Source organism: Hirundo rustica, unplaced genomic scaffold (genome assembly GCF_015227805.2).
Source record: "Hirundo rustica isolate bHirRus1 unplaced genomic scaffold, bHirRus1.pri.v3 unplaced_BUSCO_381001at7742, whole genome shotgun sequence".
In the NCBI taxonomy this organism is placed as follows: domain Eukaryota; kingdom Metazoa; phylum Chordata; class Aves; order Passeriformes; family Hirundinidae; genus Hirundo; species Hirundo rustica.
In genome coordinates, this window is record NW_026690732.1 from 1 (window position 1) to 17,527 (window position 17,527).

Consider the following 17,527-nt stretch of genomic DNA (forward strand, 5'->3'; position numbering starts at 1 on the left):
GGAGCACCCTGGATCCATGCAAAGTGTGGGATCCATGGTGGGACTGGATGGGCTTTGGTGTCCCTCCAGCCCAAACCCATCCAGGATTCCATGTGCAGGTTTGGGCGGGATTTTGGGATGGAATTCCCGGCTGGGCTGGAATTCCCAGAGCAGCTGTGGATGGCCCTGGATCCCTGGAAGTGTCCAAGACCAGGCTGGAGCACCCTGGATCCATGCAAAGTGTGGGAGCCATGGTGGGACTGGATGGGCTTTGGTGTCCCTCCAGCCCAAACCCATCCAGGATTCCATGTGGAGATTGAGGCGGGATTTTGGGCAGGAATTCCTGGCTGGGCTGGAATTCCCAGAGCAGCTGTGGATGGCCCTGGATCCCTGGGAGTGCCCAGGGCCAGGCTGGAGCCCGCTGGGATTGTGGAAGGTGTTGGGGTTGGACCTGGATGGGCTTTGAGGTCCCTTCCACCCCAAACCAACCCAGGATTCCATGTGCAGGTTTGGATGAGATCTTGGGAGAAAAGACTGGATGTCCCTGGAGGGGACACGTCCCTGGTGGAACAGGATGAGCTTTGAGGTCCCTTCCGACCCAAGCCGTTCCCAGACTCCACGAGTTACTTCTGCTGGGGTTCTGTGGGATGTTTGGGAGAGGAAAGGGCCCTCAGCACCATGGCATCCCGTGGGTTTCCCCACATCCCCGTGCACAAACCCTCTCCCCACGCTGGCATCGCCCCGTGCCAGGGCAGCAGCCTTTGCTCGGTGCTTTCCCCACTGTGGCCTTGAGTCTTGCCTGGAAATTGGCACAAATCCCTCATTCTCCTGCTTCTTCCCCAGCCCAGAGCTCACCCATCCCACCCTGGGCCGGTTCTGCTCCCACAGACACCCCCAGGTCTGGGGCAGGGTGACATCCCAGTGTCCCTCCCTGTCCCCTGCAGGCTGGATGAGTCCCAGGTGTCACAGAGCTCTGGGGGATCAGGTTTGGGACACGGTGACATCCCAGTGTCCATTCCCTGTCCCCTGCAGGCTGGATGAGTCCCAGGTGTCCCACAGCTCTGAGGGGTCAGGTTTGGGTCACAGTGACATCCCAGTGTCCCTCCCTGTCCCCTCCAGGCTGGATGAGTCCCAGGTGTCCCAGAGCTCTGGGGACTGAGCTTTGGGTCACAGTGACATCCCAGTGTCCCTCCCTGTCCCCTGCAGGCTGTCACCAGGTGCTGGATGAGTCCCAGGTGTCCCAGAGCTCTGGGGGATCAGGTTTGGGTCACAGTGACATCCCAGTGTCCATTCCCTGTCCCCTGCAGGCTGTCACCAGGTGCTGGATGAGTCCCAGGTGTCACACAGCTCTGGGGGATCAGGTTTGGGACACGGTGACATCCCAGTGTCCCTCCCTGTCCCCTCCAGGCTGGATGAGTCCCAGGTGTCACACAGCTCTGGGGGATCAGGTTTGGGTCACAGTGACATTGCAGTGTCCCTCCCTGTCCCCTCCAGGCTGGATGAGTCCCAGGTGTCCCAGGAGTGGCTGGGCAGTGTCCCAGAGCTCTGAGGGATCAGGTTTGGGTCACAGTGACATCCCAGTGTCCCTCCCTGTCCCCTGCAGGCTGTCACCAGGTGCTGGATGAGTCCCAGGTGTCCCAGAGCTCTGGGGGATCAGGTTTGGGTCACAGTGACATCCCAGTGTCCCTCCCTGTCCCCTGCAGGCTGGATGAGTCCCAGGTGTCCCAGAGCTCTGGGGGATCAGGTTTGGGTCACGGTGACATCCCAGTGTCCCTCCCTGTCTCCTGCAGGCTGTCACCAGGTGCTGGATGAGTCCCAGGTGTCACAGAGCTCTGGGGACTGAGCTTTGGGACACGGTGACATCCCAGTGTCCCTCCCTGTCCCCTGCAGGCTGTCACCAGGTGCTGGATGAGTCCCAGGTGTCCCTGTCCTTCCAGGAGTGGCTGGGCAGCGTCACGGAGCGCATCCACCAGACCATGCACTACCAGTTCGAGGGTGAGCGTCCGTGGATTTTCCCCTGGGAGGTTTTATGGGGTTTGCTCCAGGTCACATCGAGGGCACGGGGGGGGGGATTCTGTCCCCTCTGTCCCCTCTCAGGTGAGACCCCACCTGCAGCTCGGGCTCTGGGAGCCCAGAGGAGCCCACGGAGCTGCTCTGAGGGCTGGAGAGCCGGGCTGGCTCCAAGTGGGGCTGGAGGGGAAAACGGGGCTGGGGGAGCCCGAAATGGGGCTGGGGGGGCCTGAAATAGGGCTGGAGGGGCCCTAAATGGGGCTGGGGGGGGCCTGAAATGGGGCTGGGGGAGCCCAAAATGGGGCTGGGAGGGCCTGAAATGGGGCTGGGGGGGCCCTAAATGGGGCTGGGGGGGTCTGAAATGGGGCTGGGGGAGCCCGAAATGGGGCTGGGGGGGTCTGAAATGGGGCTGGGGGAGCCCGAAATGGGGCTGGGGGCACGTTTTGGGGACTCAGGAATGGGGCAGAGCTCTGGGGAATCCCAGGACAGGAATTCCTGCCGGTGACATTCCGGGTGCTCATTCCCAGTTCCCAGCAGTGACGTCCCCATTGCCACGGTGGCCTTTGTCCCTTTGTCCCTTTGTCCCACCCAGCTGGGCGTGGCTGGAGGTGACAGGGACAGACCCTGGTTGGTGTCACCTGCTGTCACCTGGCTGTGGTGGCCGTGGCAGCAGTGTGGTGGCACCTGTGTGACCGTGGTGGCACCCATGTGATTGTGGTGACACCCATGTGATCGTGGTAGCACCTGTGTGACCATAGTGGCACCCGTGTGACCGTGGTGGCACATGTGTGACCATGGTGGCACCCGTGTGACCGTGGTGACACCCATGTGACCGTGGTGGCCCCAGTGTGACCATGGTGGCACCAGTGTGACCGTGGTGGCACATGTGTGACTGTGGTGGCACATGTGTGACCGTGGTGACACCAGTATGACCATGGTGGCACCCATGTGACCGTGGTGGCACCAGTGTGACTGTGGTGGCACCAGTATGACCATGGTGGCACCCATGTGACTGTGGTGGCACCAGTGTGACTGTGGTGGCACCAGTATGACCATGGTGGCACCCATGTGACCGTGGTGGCCCCAGTGTGACTGTGGTGGCCCCAATGTGACCATGGTGGCACCCATGTGACCGTGGTGGCCCCAGTGTGACCATGGTGGCCCCAGTGTGACCGTGGTGGCACCCATGTTGACCGTGGTGGCACCCATGTGACCGTGGTGACACCCAGGTGACCGTGGTGGCCCCAGTGTGACCGTGGTGGCCCCAATGTGACCGTGGTGGCACCAGTGTGACCGTGGTGGCCCCAGTGTGACCGTGGTGGCCCCAGTGTGACCGTGGTGACACCTGTTTGGTGGAGGAGGATTGAGGAGAGCTGGGAATGTTCACCTGGAGAAGGGAAGGGTCCAGGGAGAGCTTCCAGCACATTCCAGGGCCTGAGGGGGCTCCAGGAGAGCTGGGGACAGACCGGGGACAAGGGCTGGAGGGACAGGACACGGGGATGGCTCCCCTGGGAGAGGGGAGATTGGGGTGGGATGTGGGATGGAACGAGGCCATTTCGGGAACACCTTTGGTGCCATTTCGGGAACACCTTTGGTGCCATTTCGGGAACACCTTTGGTGCCACTTTGGGAAATTTTGGTGCCATTTCGGGAACCCTTTTGGTGCCACTTTGGGAAATTCTGGTGCCATTTTGGGAACCCTTTTGGTGCCATTTTGGGAACCCTTTAGGTGCCATTTTAGGAACCCTTTTGGTGCCATTTTAGGAAATTTTGGTGCCACTTTGGGAACCCTTTTGGTGCCATTTTAGGAACCCTTTTGGTGCCATTTTAGGAAATTTTGGTGCCACTTTGGGAACCCTTTTGGTGCCATTTTAGGAACTTTTGGTGCCATTTTGGGAACCTTTTTGGTGCCATTTTGGGAACCCTTTTGGTGCCATTTTAGGAACTTTTGGTGCCATTTTGGGAACCTTTTTGGTGCCATTTTGGGAACCCTTTTGGTGCCATTTTAGGAACTTTTGCTGCCATTTTAGGAACCCTTTTGGTGCCATTTTAGGAACTTTTGCTGCCATTTTAGGAACCCTTTTGGTGCCATTTTAGGAACTTTTGCTGCCATTTTGGGAACCCTTTTGGTGCCATTTTAGGAACCCTTTTGGTGCCATTTTAGGAACTTTTGCTGCCATTTTGGGCACCCTTTTGCTGCCATTTTGGGAACCCTTTTGGTGCCATTTTAGGGAATTTTGGTGCCATTTTAGGAACCCTTTTGGTGCCATTTTGGGAACCCTTTTGGTGCCATTTTAGGAAATTTTGGTGCCATTTTGGGAACCCTTTTGGTGCCATTTTAGGAACTGTTGGTGCCATTTTGGGAACCCTTTAGGTGCCATTTTAGGAAATTCTGGTGCCATTTTGGGAACCCTTTTGGTGCCATTTGGGAACCCTTTTGGTGCCACTTTAGGAACCGTTTTGGTGCCCTTTTGGGAACCCTTTTGGTGCCATTTTAGGAACTTTTTGCTGCCATTTTGGGAACACCCTCTCCTCGCCATCCACACCTCCCACCACCATTTGTCACCTCCTCATCCTCTTCCCGGTCACCAGACCCCAAACCAACCGCAGCCTCCAAATCCCGGACATTTCCCCGGGAATTCCGCCCCGGGGACGCTTTGGGATGAGAATTTGGGAGCCCCAGGCCCTTCCCTGAGCCCGCTGTGCCCTCCCAGGCCGCCCGGAGCCGTTGGTTTTCCACATCCCCCAGTCCTTTTTTGAGGCTCTGCAGCAGCGGATCTCCAGCGGCAGCGGCAAGAAGAGGCTCCCCAACTCCACCACGGGTGAGGAAAAAGGGGGAAAACACGGAAAAACCACGGGAAACCCCGCTGGGAGATGAGGGTGGGGGGGGGTTGGTGGCTGGGGGGGGTTAGTGGATTTTTGGTGGGTTTTTTTGTGGATTTTTTGTGGATTTTTTGTGGATTTTTTGTGGATTTTTTTGGATTTTCCTTGGATTTTTAGTGGATTTTTTGTGGATTTTTGGTGGATTTTTGGTGGATTTTCCTTGGATTTTTGGTGGATTTTTCCTGGATTTGTAGTGGATTTTTTAGTGGATTTTTAGTGGCTTTTTTGTGGATTTTCCTTCGATTTTTGTGGATTTTTTGTGGATTTTTCGTGGATTTTTTGTGGATTTTTCATGGAATTTTTATGGTTTTTTAGTGGATTTTTTGTGGATTTTTCATGGATTTTTTAGTGGATTTTTGTGGATTTTCCTTGGCTTTTTGTGGATTTTTTGTGGATTTTTTTGTGGATTTTTTTAGTGGATTTTTGTGGATTTTTGTAGGTTTTTCTGTGGATTTTTGGTGGATTTTTGGTGGATTTTTCATGGATTTTTAGTGGATTTTTTGTGGATTTTTCATGGATTTTTCATGGATTTTTGTGGATTTTTAGTGGATTTTCCTTCGATTTTTGTGGATTTTCGTTCGATTTTTGTGGATTTTTTTGTGGATTTTTTGTGGATTTTTTTTGTGGATTTTTTGTGGATTCGTAGTGGATTTTTTGTGGATTTTTCCTTGGCTTTTTGTGGATTTTTCGTGGATTTTTCGTGGATTTTTCATGGATTTTCCTTCGATTTTTGGTGGATTTTTTCCTTCTCGATTTTCCCAGTGGGAAATTATGAAGGGGGGGGGAAAACGGGGGAGAGGGAGGGGTGGAAAAATAAAGGGAGGGGGGAAAAGGGGTGGAAAATAAAGGGAGAAAAAAGAGAGGGGTTGAAAAAAAAAAGGGGGGAAAAGAAAAAAGAGGGATAAAAGGGGGAAATAAGGGATAAAAAAATGGGGAAATGGGGAGAAGGAGGGAGGGATGAAAAAATAAAGGCAGAAAAAAAAAGAGGGATGAGAAAAAATTCTTCTCCCTCGTTCCCCTTTCCCCCTCCCTCTTTTTCCCGAGCTTTTTTCCCCGGAGTCTTTCCTTCTTTTCCCTTTCCCCCCTTTTCTTCCGAGGTTCCCCCTCCCTTTCGGAATAAATGGAGAACCGAGGTAAAAAAATGGGGAAAAAGAGGCCAAAAAGTGAGGGGGGAAAGGGAAAGGAGTGGAAAAATAAAAGGGGGAGAAGAGGTGAAAATAAGGGGAAAAGTAGAGGGGGGGAAGAGACAGAAAAGATGGGAAAAGAGACGGAAAAAAGGAAGGAAAAAGGGGTTGAGGAGGGGGGAAAGAGGCAAAAGGGAGAAAAAGGAAAGAGACAAAGGAGGAAAGAGGCAAAAAAAGGGGAAAATACAGGAAAAAATGGAGGGGAAAAAGGGGTGAAGGAGGGGGAAGGAGTCCAAAAAAGGGGGGAAAGAGGCAAAAGGAGAAAAAGGAAAGAGACAAAGGGGAAAAGAAGGGAAAAGAGACAGAGGAAAAGGGGGAAAAAGGGGTTGAAGGAGGGGGAAAGAGGCAAAAAAGGGGGAAAAGAGGCAAAAAATGGGGGGGGGGGAAAAGGGGTGAAGGGAGGGGGGGAGAGTCGAAAAAGGGGGGAAAAGAGGCAAAAAAGGGAGAAAAAGGAAGGAGACAAAGGGGGAAAGAGGGAAAAAAGGGGGAAAAGAGGGAAAAAGTGAAAAAAGAGACGGGGGAGAAGGAGGAAAAAAAAGGGGAAAAGGGGTTGAGGAGGGGGAAAAGAGGCAAAAAAAGGGGGAAAAGAGGCAAAAAAATGGAGGGAAAAAAGGGGTGAAGGTGGGGGAAGAGTCAAAAAAGGGGGAAAGGGCAAAAAGGAAAAAAAAAAGAGAAAAAGGAAAAAGACAAAGGGGGAAAAAGAGGGAAAAAGGGGAAAAGAGACAGGGGAAAAGGGAAAAAGAGACGGGAAAAGGGAAAAAAGGGAAAAAGAGACAGGGGCAAAGGGAAAAAGGGGTTGAGGAGGGGGGAAAAGAGGCAAAAAATGGAGGGAAAAAAAAGGGGTGAAGGAGGGGGAGGGGGGAAGAGGCAAAAAAGAGGGAAAAAAGGCAAAATGGGGAGAAAGGCAAGAGACAAAGGGGAAAAGAGGCAAAAAAAGGAGGAAAAGAGCCAAAAAATTGGGGAAAAGAGACAAAAATTGGGGAAAAGCGGGGAAGGAGGGGCCAGATAAACAGGGCTGATAAAAACAAAGAGGGACGACGGAAAGGGGGGGGGAGAAAAGAGCAAAGGGGCTGAAGCCCCCCCTCTCCCCGACCCCTCCCCGCAGCCTTCGTGCGCAGGGACGCGCTGCCCCTGGGCACCTTCTCCAAGTACACCTGGCACATCACCAACGTCCTGCAGGTGAAGCAGATCTTCGACACGCCCCAGGTGAGGCCGGGACATGCCCCCCAAAGCCCCCCCCCGGAGCCCCGGCAGCCCCTCGGGGCCGGCCCTGAGCGCCGCCCGCCCCCCGCAGGTGCCGCTGGAGATCACCCGCAGCTTCGTGCAGAACCGCGACGGCTCCTACGAGCCCTTCCGCAGCCCCCGCGTGGAGGCGGAGAGCGCGGCCGAGGCGCCGGGCGGCCACGAGAGACAGCCGCCGCTGCGGCCGCTGGAGCTGCAGACCTTCCTCAAAGTCGGTGAGGAACGGGGGGGACCCCGAAACCCAGCGGGAGGAGCGGGGGGGACCCCAAAACCCAGCGGGAGGGGCAGGGTGGGACCCCAAAACCCAGCAGGAGGAGCAGGGGGGAGACCATAAAAGCCACCAGGAGGGGCAGGGTGGGACCCCAAAACCCAACTGGAAAGGGCAGGGTGGGACCCTGAAACAGCCCCTGGAGCTGCAGACCTTCCTCAAAGTCGGTGAGGCACGGGGGGAACAGGGGGGACCCCGAAACCCAGCGGGAGGGGCACGGGGGGACCCCGAAACCCAGCAGGAGGAGCAGGGGGGAGACCATAAAAGCCACCAGAAAGGGCAGGGTGGGACCCCAAAATAGCCCCAAGGAGGGGCAGAGCGTGACCCCAAAACCCAGCTGGAAAGGGCAGAGTGGGACCCCAAAACCCAGCAGGAGGGGCAGAGTGGGACCCCAAACCAGCCGCTGCTGCGGCCCCTGGAGCTGCAGACCTTCCTCAAAGTCGGGGGGGCACGGGGGGGCATGGGGGGACCCCGAAACCCAGCGGGAGGGGCACAGGGGGGACCCCAAAACCCAGCTGGAAAGGGCAGGGTGGGACGCTGAAACAGCGCCCAGGAAGGGGCAGAGTGTGACCCCAAATCCCAGCGGGAGGGGCACAGGGGAGACCCCAAAACAGCCACAGGAAGGAGAGGGTGGGACCTCAAAATAACCCCAAGGAGGGGCAGAGTGTGACCCCAAATCCCAGCGGGAGGGGCACAGGGGAGACCCAAAACAGCGCCCAGAAAGGGCAGGATGGGACCTCAAAATAACCCCAAGGAGGGGCAGGGTGGGACCCCAAAACTGCCCCCGGGAGGGGCACGGGGGGACCCCAAATCCCAGCTGGGAGGTCCCAACTCTCCATAGGATTAGGGGGACAGAAACACCCCTGGGGGGTCTCAAGGGCCAGGAAAAGGGGGTTCAGAGGTTGGGGGGCTTCAGGGAAGAGAAGAAGTTGAGGGGTCTCAAAGGGTGGGGGGGACACAGACACCCCTGGGGGATCCATAGGGACAGGAAAAGGGGGTTCAGGGGTTGGGGGGCTTCAGGGAAGGGGGAAAAGGGGGTCCCAGAGGTGAGGGATCCATAGGGACAGGGAAAGGGGGTTCAGAGGTTGGGGGGCTTCAGGGAAGGGAGAAAAGGGGGTCCCAGAGGTGGAGGTCCATAGGGTGGGAAAAGGGGGTTCAGAGGTTGGGGGGCTTCAGGGAAGGGAGAAAAGAGGGTCCCAGAGGTGGGGGTCCATAGGGTCAGGAAAAGGGGGTGCATCCATAGGGTTGGGCTGGAACCCCGAGAGCTTCACAGGAGGGGAAGGGGCGGGTCCCAAAGGGTTGGGGGTCTCCAGGGAAGGGACGAGGGGGGCTCCCCGAGGCACAGGGGGGGGCTCCCCGAGGCACAGGGGGGGCTCCCCGAGGCACAGGGGGGGGCTCCCCGAGGCACAGGGGGGGCTCCCCGAGGCACAGGGGGGGCTCCCCGAGGCACAGGGGGGGGCTCCCCGAGGCACAGGGGGGCTCCCCGAGGCACAGGGGGGGCTCCCCGCGGCACAGGGGGGGCTCCCCGCAGCCACGCCGCCCCTGCCCCCCCAGGACACACGTCCCCCACGCAGAAGGAGCCGACGCCGTTCACCATCGAGTGGATCCCCGACATCCTGCCCCGCTCCCGCCTGGGCGAGCTGCGCCTCAAGTTCCAGTACGGCCACCACGGGGGGCCCCGGCAGCCCCCCGCCCGCGGGACCCCCCCCTCGGAGCCCCCCGCGCTGCCCCTGGCACCCCTGGGCGCCGTCGCCTTCCCCTGAGACCCTCACCCACCCAAGGATAGGGGATGGAACCCCCGGAATAAACGGGCACCCCCCCGAGCGTGCCGGGCGTCTGTGGGGGGCACCCGGAACGGGGGGGACCCCCGGAATGGGGGGGGACTGGGAGACCCCCGAAATAGGGAGGGGGGAACCTGGGAGACCCCCAAAATGGGGGAGGAAAGGAGCTGGGAGACCCCCAAAATAGGGGGGGAAAGGAGCTGGGAGACCCCCAGAAATAGGGGGGGAAAGGAGCTGGGAGACCCCCAGAATAGGGAGGGGGGTACCTGGGAGACCCCCAAAAAGGGGGGGGGAAAGGAGCTGGGAGACCCCCAGAAATAGGGGGGGAAAGGAGCTGGGAGACCCCCAAAGTGAGGGGGCACCTAGGAGACCCCAAAAAGGGGGGGGAAAGGAGCTGGGAGACCCCCAAAAAGGGAGGGGGGAACCTGGGAGACCCCAAAAAGGGGGGGAAAGGAGCTGGGAGACCCCCAAAATAGGGGGGGAACATGGGAGAGCCCCAAAAAGGGGGGGATGCCTGGGAGACCCTCAAAATAGGGGGGGAAACCTGGGAGACTCCCAAAAAAAGGGGAGGAAAGGAGCTGGGAGACCCCCAAAATAGGGGGGGAACATGGGAGAGCCCCAAAAAGGGGGGATGCCTGGGAGACCCTCAAAATAGGGGAGGAAACCTGGGAGACTCCCGAAAAAAGGGGAGGAAAGGAGCTGGGAGACCCCCAAAATAGGGGGGGGACTTGGGAGGTCCCCAAAATGGGGGAGAAAAGGAGAGATGCCTGAGAGACCCCCAAAATGGGGGGGTAAAGGAACTGGGAGACCCCCAAAAGAGGGGAGGAAACCTGTGAGACCCCCCAAAATAGGGGGGGGGAAAACCTGGGAGACCCCTGAAATTGGGAGGGAAAGGAGCTGGGAGACCCCCAAAAAGGGAGGAGGGCACGTGGGAGACCCCCAAAAAGAGGCAGAAAGGGACACCTGGGAGACCCTCAAAATGAGGGGGGGGCGTTTGAGTGAGACGCTTGGGAGACCCCCAAAATAGGGGGGAACAGAGCTGGGGGGACACCTAGGGAGACCCCAAAATGAGGGGGGAAGAAGTGGGGGCATCCAGGAGACCCCCAAAATGAGGAGGGGAGAAAGGGGAGGCGCACCCCGGATCCCCCCGTGGTACTGGCGGGTGCCCGGCAAAGACCCCCGGGACCCCCGGTGGGCACCCGGCAGCTCCCAGTTGCTCCCAGTAAGCATTCGGTTGGCACCCGAATCCTCAAGAGACCCCGGGAGCCCCGGTGCTCCCAGTACCCCCCAGTATCCCCCAGTATCCCCCCAGTATCCCCCCAGTATCCCCCCCAGTACCCCCAGTATCCCCCCAGTATCCCCCCAGTATCCCCCAGTATCCCCCAGTATCTCCCAGTATCCCCCCAGTATCTCCCAGTATCTCCCCAGTATCTCCCCAGTATCCCCCAGTATCCCCCAGTATCCCCCCAGTATCCCCCCAATATCCCCAGTATCCCCCCAGTATCCCCCAGTATCTCCCAGTATCCCCCCAGTATCCCCCCAGTATCCCCCAGTATCCCCCCAGTATCTCCCCAGTATCTCCCAGTATCCCCCCAGTATCCCCCAGTATCTCCCAGTATCCCCCAGTATCCCCCAGTATCTCCCAGTATCCCCCCAGTATCCCCCAGTATCTCCCAGTATCTCCCCAGTATCCCCAGTATCTCCCCAGTATCCCCCAGTATCTCCCAGTATCCCCCAGTATCTCCCCAGTATCTCCCAGTATCCCCCAGTATTCCCCAGTGCTCCCCGCGCTGACCTCCCGCCGCCAGGGGGCGCTGCCGCCTCGCCTCGAGCCAAGATGGCGGCGGCCGCGCGCGCGCTGAGGGTGAGGGGAGACCGGGAATGGGGAAAAAAAAACAGCGAAATTGAAAAAAAGAAAAAACAGCGAAAATGGGGAAAAAACAGCGAAATTGGGGAAAAAAAAACAGCGAAATTGGGGAATAATTCCGGGACGCGGAACAGCACCGAGAATGGAGAGCAACACCCAGGAATGGGGAACAACTCCGGGATAGGGAACAGCGCCGGGAATGGGGAACAAAGCGGGAATGGGGACAGCGGGGACCGGGGACAGCGCGGGCCGCTGAGGGGGCTCTGGGGATGGGGACACTGGGGACACTGGGGATGGGGGACACTGGGGATGGGGACACAGGGGACACTGGGGACAGGGGACGCTGGGGATGGGGGACACTGGGGGCACTGGAACTGGGGACACTGGGAATGGGAGGTTCCAGGGGCTCCAGCCCCAGGCACATGAGCTGGGATCGGGAGCTCTGGGACACTGAGTGGGGGGGACACTGGGGATGGGGACACTGGCTTTGGGTGACACTGGGGATGGGGACACTGGCTTTGGGTGACACTGGGGATGGGTGACACTGGCTGTGGGTGACACTGGCTTTGAGGGACACTGGGGATGGGGGTGACAAGGGACACCGGCTTTGGGGGACACTGGGTAGGAGGGACAAGGGCTGTGGTGACACTGGGGACAGGGTCACTGGCTGTGGGGTCGCACCAGCGCTGTCCCCGCTCCGTGGGGCTCCTGGGGACACACTGGCTGTTGCTGGGGACAGGGACCGGGGGTGTCCCCCCTGCCGGGCTGTCCCCAGCCCTGTCCCCTGGGCAGGTCCTTCCCCGTGCCCTCCATGTCCCCAGCGCCACCCGGCAGCTCCACACCACCCCTGCCTGCCTCAAGTGAGTCCTGGGGGACCCCGCGGTGTCCCCGTGTCCCCCTGACCCCACAGTTGTGTCCTTGTGTCCCCCTGACCCTGTGGTGATCCCCTGACCCCGTGGCTGTGTCCCCGTGTCCTCTGACCCTGAGTGTCCCCTGACCCCGTGGCTGTGCCCCTGTGTCCCTCTGACCTTGAGTGTCCCCTGACCCCCGTGGCTGTGTCCCCGTGTCCTCTGACCCTGAGTGTCCCCTGACCCCCGTGGCTGTGTCCCCGTGTCCCCCTGACACTTTGGTGTCCCCTGACCCTGCAGCTGTGTCCTCGTGTCCCCTGACCCCACGATGTCCCCTGGCCCCATGGCTGCGTTCCTGTGTCCCCCTGACCCCACGGTGACCCCCTGACCCTGTGGCTGTGTCCCCGTGTCCCCTAACCCCGAGTGTCCTCCTGACCCCATGGCTGTGTCACCATGTCCCTATGTCCCCCTGACCCCACAGCTCTGTCCCGTGTCCCCCTGACCCCGTGGCTGTGTCCCTGTGTCCCCTGACCCCATGGTGTCCCCATGTCCCCCTGACCCTGTGGTGTCCCCATGTCCCCTGACCCCAAGTGTCCCCCTAACCCCGTGGCCATGTCCCCGTGTCCCCTGACCCCGAGTGTCCCCGTGACCCCATGTCCCCCTGACCCCATGGCTGTATCCCCATGTCCCCTGACCCCATGGTGTCCCCATGTCCCCCTGACCCCCACAGCTCTGTCCCCATGTCCCCCTGACCCCACAGCTCTGTCCCCATGTCCCCTGACCCCATGGTGTCCCCATATCCACCTGACCCCATGGCTGTGTCCCCATGTCCCCTGACCCCGTGGTGTCCTGTGTCCCCTGACCCCGATGTCCCCCTGACCCCATGGCTGTGTCCCCGTGTCCCCTGACCCCGCTGTCCCCACAGACGCGGGCGGCGCGGGTGCGCGTGGGCAAGGGTGACAAGATGGTGACCTACGAGCAGGCGCACGCCCCCCACTACATCGGCCACCGCAAGGGCTGGCTGTCCCTGCACACCGGTGGGTGACACGGGGACACGGCGTGCTCCTGCTGGCGACGGGGGGGACAGGGGGGCACCGTGGTCACAGGGTGGTGTGGGACACGGATGGGACACAGGGACAGGGATGGGGACACAGGGGACAGGAGGGCACCGTGGGGAGGTCACAGGGTGGTGTGGGGACACGGATGGGACACAGGGACAGGGATGGGGACACAGGGGACAGGGGGGGCACCGTGGTCACAGGGTGGCTGGGGAAGGGATGGGGACGCAGGGACAGGGATGGGGGCACAGGGGACATGAGGGCAACCGTGGTCACAGGGTGGTGTGGGGACATGGATGGGGACATGACGGGACTGGAATGGGGATGGGGACAGGGGGACAGGAGGGCACCGTGGTCACAGGGTGGTGTGGGGACACGGATGGGACACAGAGGGACAGGGATGGGGACAACAGGGGCTTGTGGGGATGGGGACACAGGGGCCTGTGGGGATGGGGAACAGGGGCCTGTGGGGATGGCCCGTGGGGCACAGTGAGGACACAGGGGACTGTGGGTCATGTTGGGTGTCATGGGGGGACACTGGGACATCGTGGGGATGGGGACAGGGCCATGTGGGGCACAAGGACACGGGAGACAGGGAACATGTGGGGTGTGTGGGCACGGTGTGTGGGCAGGGGGGTGTGGCACTGACGGACATTGTGGGGATGGGACACAAGGACACAAGGACACGTGGGCACAGTGACACGTGGTACCCGTGGGCATCCTGGGGACAGAACACACAGCTCCTGTGCTGCCGGGCCCCCAGTGGCATGGCCAGGGCCACCAGGGCCACCAGTGCCACCAGCGCCGTGTCCCCTGAGGGAGGCTGTGTGGCGAGGTGGGCCGTCACTGGTGCCCAGCAGTGTCACCAGTGTCAACCGATGCCACCCCCCGTGTCCCCCCAGGGAACCTGTGTGGCGAGGTGGGAGCAGCACAGTGGGCAGTGACCAGTGTCACCTGGTGTCCCCTCAGGGAACCTGTGTGGCGAGGCAGGTGGTGACCAGTGTCACCAATGTCACCTGTGTCACCATTGTCACCAGTGTCCCACGTGTCCCCCAGGGAACCTGTGTGGCGATGTGGGCACGGCACAGCGGGCAGTCACTGGTGCCAGCAGTGTCACCAGTGTCACCGGTGTCCCCCAGGGAATCTGTGCAGCGAGGCGGGCAGTGACCAGTGTCACTAATGTCACCAATGTGCCCCGTGTCCCCCAGGGAACCTGTGCGGCGAGGCGGGCGCGGCACAGCGGGCAGTCACTGGTGTCACCGGTGTCACCAGTGTCCCCTGTGTCCCCCAGGGAACCTGTGCGGCGAGGCGGGCGCGGCACAGCGGGCAGTCACTGGTGCCAGCAGTGTCAACCAGTGTCACCAGTGTCCCCCGTGTCCCCCAGGGAACCTGTGCGGCGAGGCGGGCGCGGCGCGGCGGGCAGTCACTGGTGTCACCGGTGTCACCCGTGTCCCCAATGTCCCCAATGTCCCCCAGGGAACCTGTGCGGCGAGGCGGGCGCGGCGCGGCGGGCTCTGGAGGACGCGTTCCTGCGGCGGTTCCTGCACGGGACGTTCCCGGGGCTGCTGGCGGACGAGGTGGTGCTGAAGCGCCGCGGGAACCTGCTGGTGATCTGCGCCCTGCTGGGCCGGGCGCTGCCGCCCCACAAGCTCTACTTCCTGCAGGGCTACAGCGAGACCCTGCTGGGGCACTTCTACAAGTGCCCCGTGCGCCTGGAGCTGCAGACCGTGCCCGCACGCGTGCCCTACAAGTACCTGTAGGGCCGGGAATAAACCTATAGCCTTGAACACGAGTGCTCTGGGTTGTGCCAGCTGTGCCCTACAAGTACCTGTAGGGCCGGGAATAAACCCTAGCCTTGAACACGAGTGCTCTGTAAATGTCCCTGTGGAATGCTCTGGGGTGTGTCCACTGTGCCCCACAAGTACCTGTAGGGCTGGGAATAAACCCATAGCCTGAACAGGAGTGCTCTGGGATGTGCCAGCTGTGCCCTCCAAGTACCTGTAGGGCCAGGAATAAACCCATAGCCTTGAACACGAGTGCTCTGGGGTCTGCCAACTGTGCCCCACAAGTACCTGTAGGGCTGGGAATAAACCCATAAACCTTTATCAGGAATGCTCTGGGGTGTGCCAAACTGTGCCCTACAAGTACCTGTAGGGCCGGAATAAACCCATAGCCTTGAACAGGGAATGCTCTGGGATGTGCCCACTGTGCCCCACAAGTACCTGTAGGGCCGGGAATAAACCTATAGACCTTTATCAGGAATGCTCTGGGATGTGCCCACTGTGCCCAGAAGTTCCTGTATAAACCTGTAAACCTTTAACAGGGAATGTTCCGTAAATGTCTCTGTGGAATGCTCTCGGATGATGTCCCTGTGACCCCCGTGTCCGTGTGGCCATGTCCTGCACGATGTCCCTGTCCCCACATGGCCCTGTCCCCACATGGCCCTGTCCCCCACAGTGTCCCTGTGACCCAGAGTGTCCCTGTCCCCACAGTGCTCATGTCCCTGGTGACCCGCAGTGTCCCTGTCCCCATGGTGGCCCTGTCCCCACGGTGGCCCTGTGCCCACAGTGTCCCTGTGCCCACGGTGTCTCTGTCCCCACAGTGGCCCTGTCCCCACAGTGGCCCTGTCCCCACGGTGTCTCTGTCCCCACAGTGGCCCTGTCCCCAGTGTCCCTGTCCCCACAGTGGCCCTGTCCCCACAGTGGCCCTGTCCCCACGGTGGCCCTGTCCCCAGTGTCCCTGTGCCTCACATGGCCGTGTCCCCAGTGTCCCCGTCCCCAGGGTGTTCATGGCCTTGTCCCCACACTGTTCATGTCCCTGTCCCCCACAGTGTCCCTGGCCCTGTGCCCCACATGCCCCTCGTGTCCTGTATCCTGTCCCCGTGTCCCCAGCCGTGTGACACTTGGGACCCAAGGCTCGCCCATCCCAGTCCAACCAGTGCAGGCTGTGACAAAAACCAGTTTAAATAGAGGGGGGGGAGGGGCACGGGGGGGGAGTGGGGGGCGGGGGGGGCTCACCCTTCCCGGACGCCTTCGCCTTGTCCTTGTCCTTGGCCGTGTCCTCGTCCTTGGCCGTGTCCTTGTCCTTGTCCTTGGCCGTGTCCTTGGCCGTGGCTGTGTCCTTGTCCTTGTCCTTGGCCATGTCCTTGGCCGTGTCCTTGTCCTTGGCTGTGTCCTTGTCCTTGTCCTTGGCCGTGGCCATGTCCTTGGCCGTGTCCGTGTCCTTGGCCGTGTCCGTGTCCTTGGCCGTGTCCGTGTCCTTGTCCTTGGCCGTGTCCGTGTCCTTGGCCGTGTCCTTGGCCGTGTCCTCGTCCTTGTCCATGTCCTTGTCCTTGGCCATGGCCGTGTCCTTGGCCGTGTCCGTGTCCTTGTCCTTGGCCGTGTCCGTGTCCTTCTTGAAGTAGGGGTTGTCGATGCCCAGCCCTGTCCCTGTGCTGCGTCCCCCGGCGTTTCCCTCCACTGCTGGCAACCGCGGCCTGGGCCCTGTGGGGACATGGCACGGTGCCAGCCTGTCCCTGTCCCTGTCCCCAGGCTGAAGGGGGACAATGGCACGGTGCCAGCCTGTCCCTGTCTCTGTCCCTGTCCCCAGGCTGAAGGGGACAATGGCACGGTGCCAGCCTGTCCCTGTCTCTGTCCTGTCCCCAGGCTGAAGGGGACAATGGCACGGTGCCAGCCTGTCCTGTCCCTGTCCCTGTCCCCAGGCTGAAGGGGACAATGGCACAGTGCCAGCCTGTCCCTGTCCCTGTCCCCAGGCTGAAGGGGACAATGGCACGGTGCCAGCCTGTCCCTGTCTCTGTCCCTGTCCCTCTCCCCAGGCTGAAGGGGACATGGGGACAGGGTGCGGACAACAGGGACGGTGCCCGGCTGTCCTTGTGCCCGAGGAAGTGACACTGTCCCAGTGTGTCCCCGTCCCCGGGAGGTGGCACAGGGGTGCAGTGGTGCCAGTGCCCAGCTGTCCCTGTCCCCGCAGTGACACTGTCTCGGTGTCCCTGTACCCAGGAAGGTGACACTAGCCCTGTCCCAGTGTCCCTGTCCCCGGGGTGACACTGTCCAGTGTCCCTGTCCCTGCTGCGTCCCCGTCCCTGCGTCCCAGTCCCCGTGGTGACACTGCCCCTGCTGTTCCGGTCCTCGCGGTGGCCCTGTCCCGATGTCCCTGCTGTCCCCATCCCCGGGGAGGTGTCCCTGTCCCCGCTGTCCCCGCGGTGTCCCTGTCCCGCTGTCCCTGTCCCTGTCCCGGTGTCCCCGCTGTCCCCGCGGTGTCCCTGTCCCGGTGTCCCTGTCCCGGTGTCCCCGCTGTCCCCGCGGTGTCCCTGTCCGGTGTCCCTGTCCCTGTCCCCGCTGTCCCCGCCGGTGTCCCTGTCCCTGTCCCCGCTGTCCCCGCGTCCCCCGCGTGTCCCTGTCCCCGCTGT

General features: G+C 60.7%; 2 protein-coding genes across 3 annotated transcripts; both read left to right on the forward strand.

Moving 5' to 3' along the window:
- Nucleotides 1-1,787: 1,787 nt before the first annotated feature.
- LOC120748323 (uncharacterized protein C2orf42 homolog) lies at nucleotides 1,788-9,388 on the forward strand. Its single transcript, XM_058419169.1, has 5 exons — nucleotides 1,788-1,974; nucleotides 4,703-4,810; nucleotides 7,161-7,261; nucleotides 7,350-7,512; nucleotides 9,120-9,388. Exons 1-5 carry the CDS (start codon nucleotides 1,788-1,790, stop codon nucleotides 9,326-9,328), a joined length of 768 nt encoding a protein of 255 aa, XP_058275152.1. The 3' UTR covers nucleotides 9,329-9,388.
- A 1,760-nt stretch (nucleotides 9,389-11,148) lies between these two features.
- Nucleotides 11,149-15,461, forward strand: MRPS24 (mitochondrial ribosomal protein S24). 2 transcript variants are annotated; one of them, XM_058419170.1, is made up of 5 exons: nucleotides 11,173-11,210; nucleotides 12,006-12,072; nucleotides 12,985-13,098; nucleotides 14,596-14,893; nucleotides 15,212-15,461. In XM_058419170.1, the coding sequence occupies exons 1-4, from the start codon at nucleotides 11,184-11,186 to the stop codon at nucleotides 14,877-14,879; spliced, it is 492 nt and encodes a 163-aa protein (XP_058275153.1). In that variant the 5' UTR covers nucleotides 11,173-11,183; the 3' UTR covers nucleotides 14,880-14,893; nucleotides 15,212-15,461. The 2 variants fall into 2 exon arrangements, with proteins under 2 accessions (XP_058275154.1, XP_058275153.1); XM_058419171.1 differs by having other exon boundaries at nucleotides 11,149-11,210; nucleotides 14,596-15,231.
- Nucleotides 15,462-17,527: the final 2,066 nt, after the last annotated feature.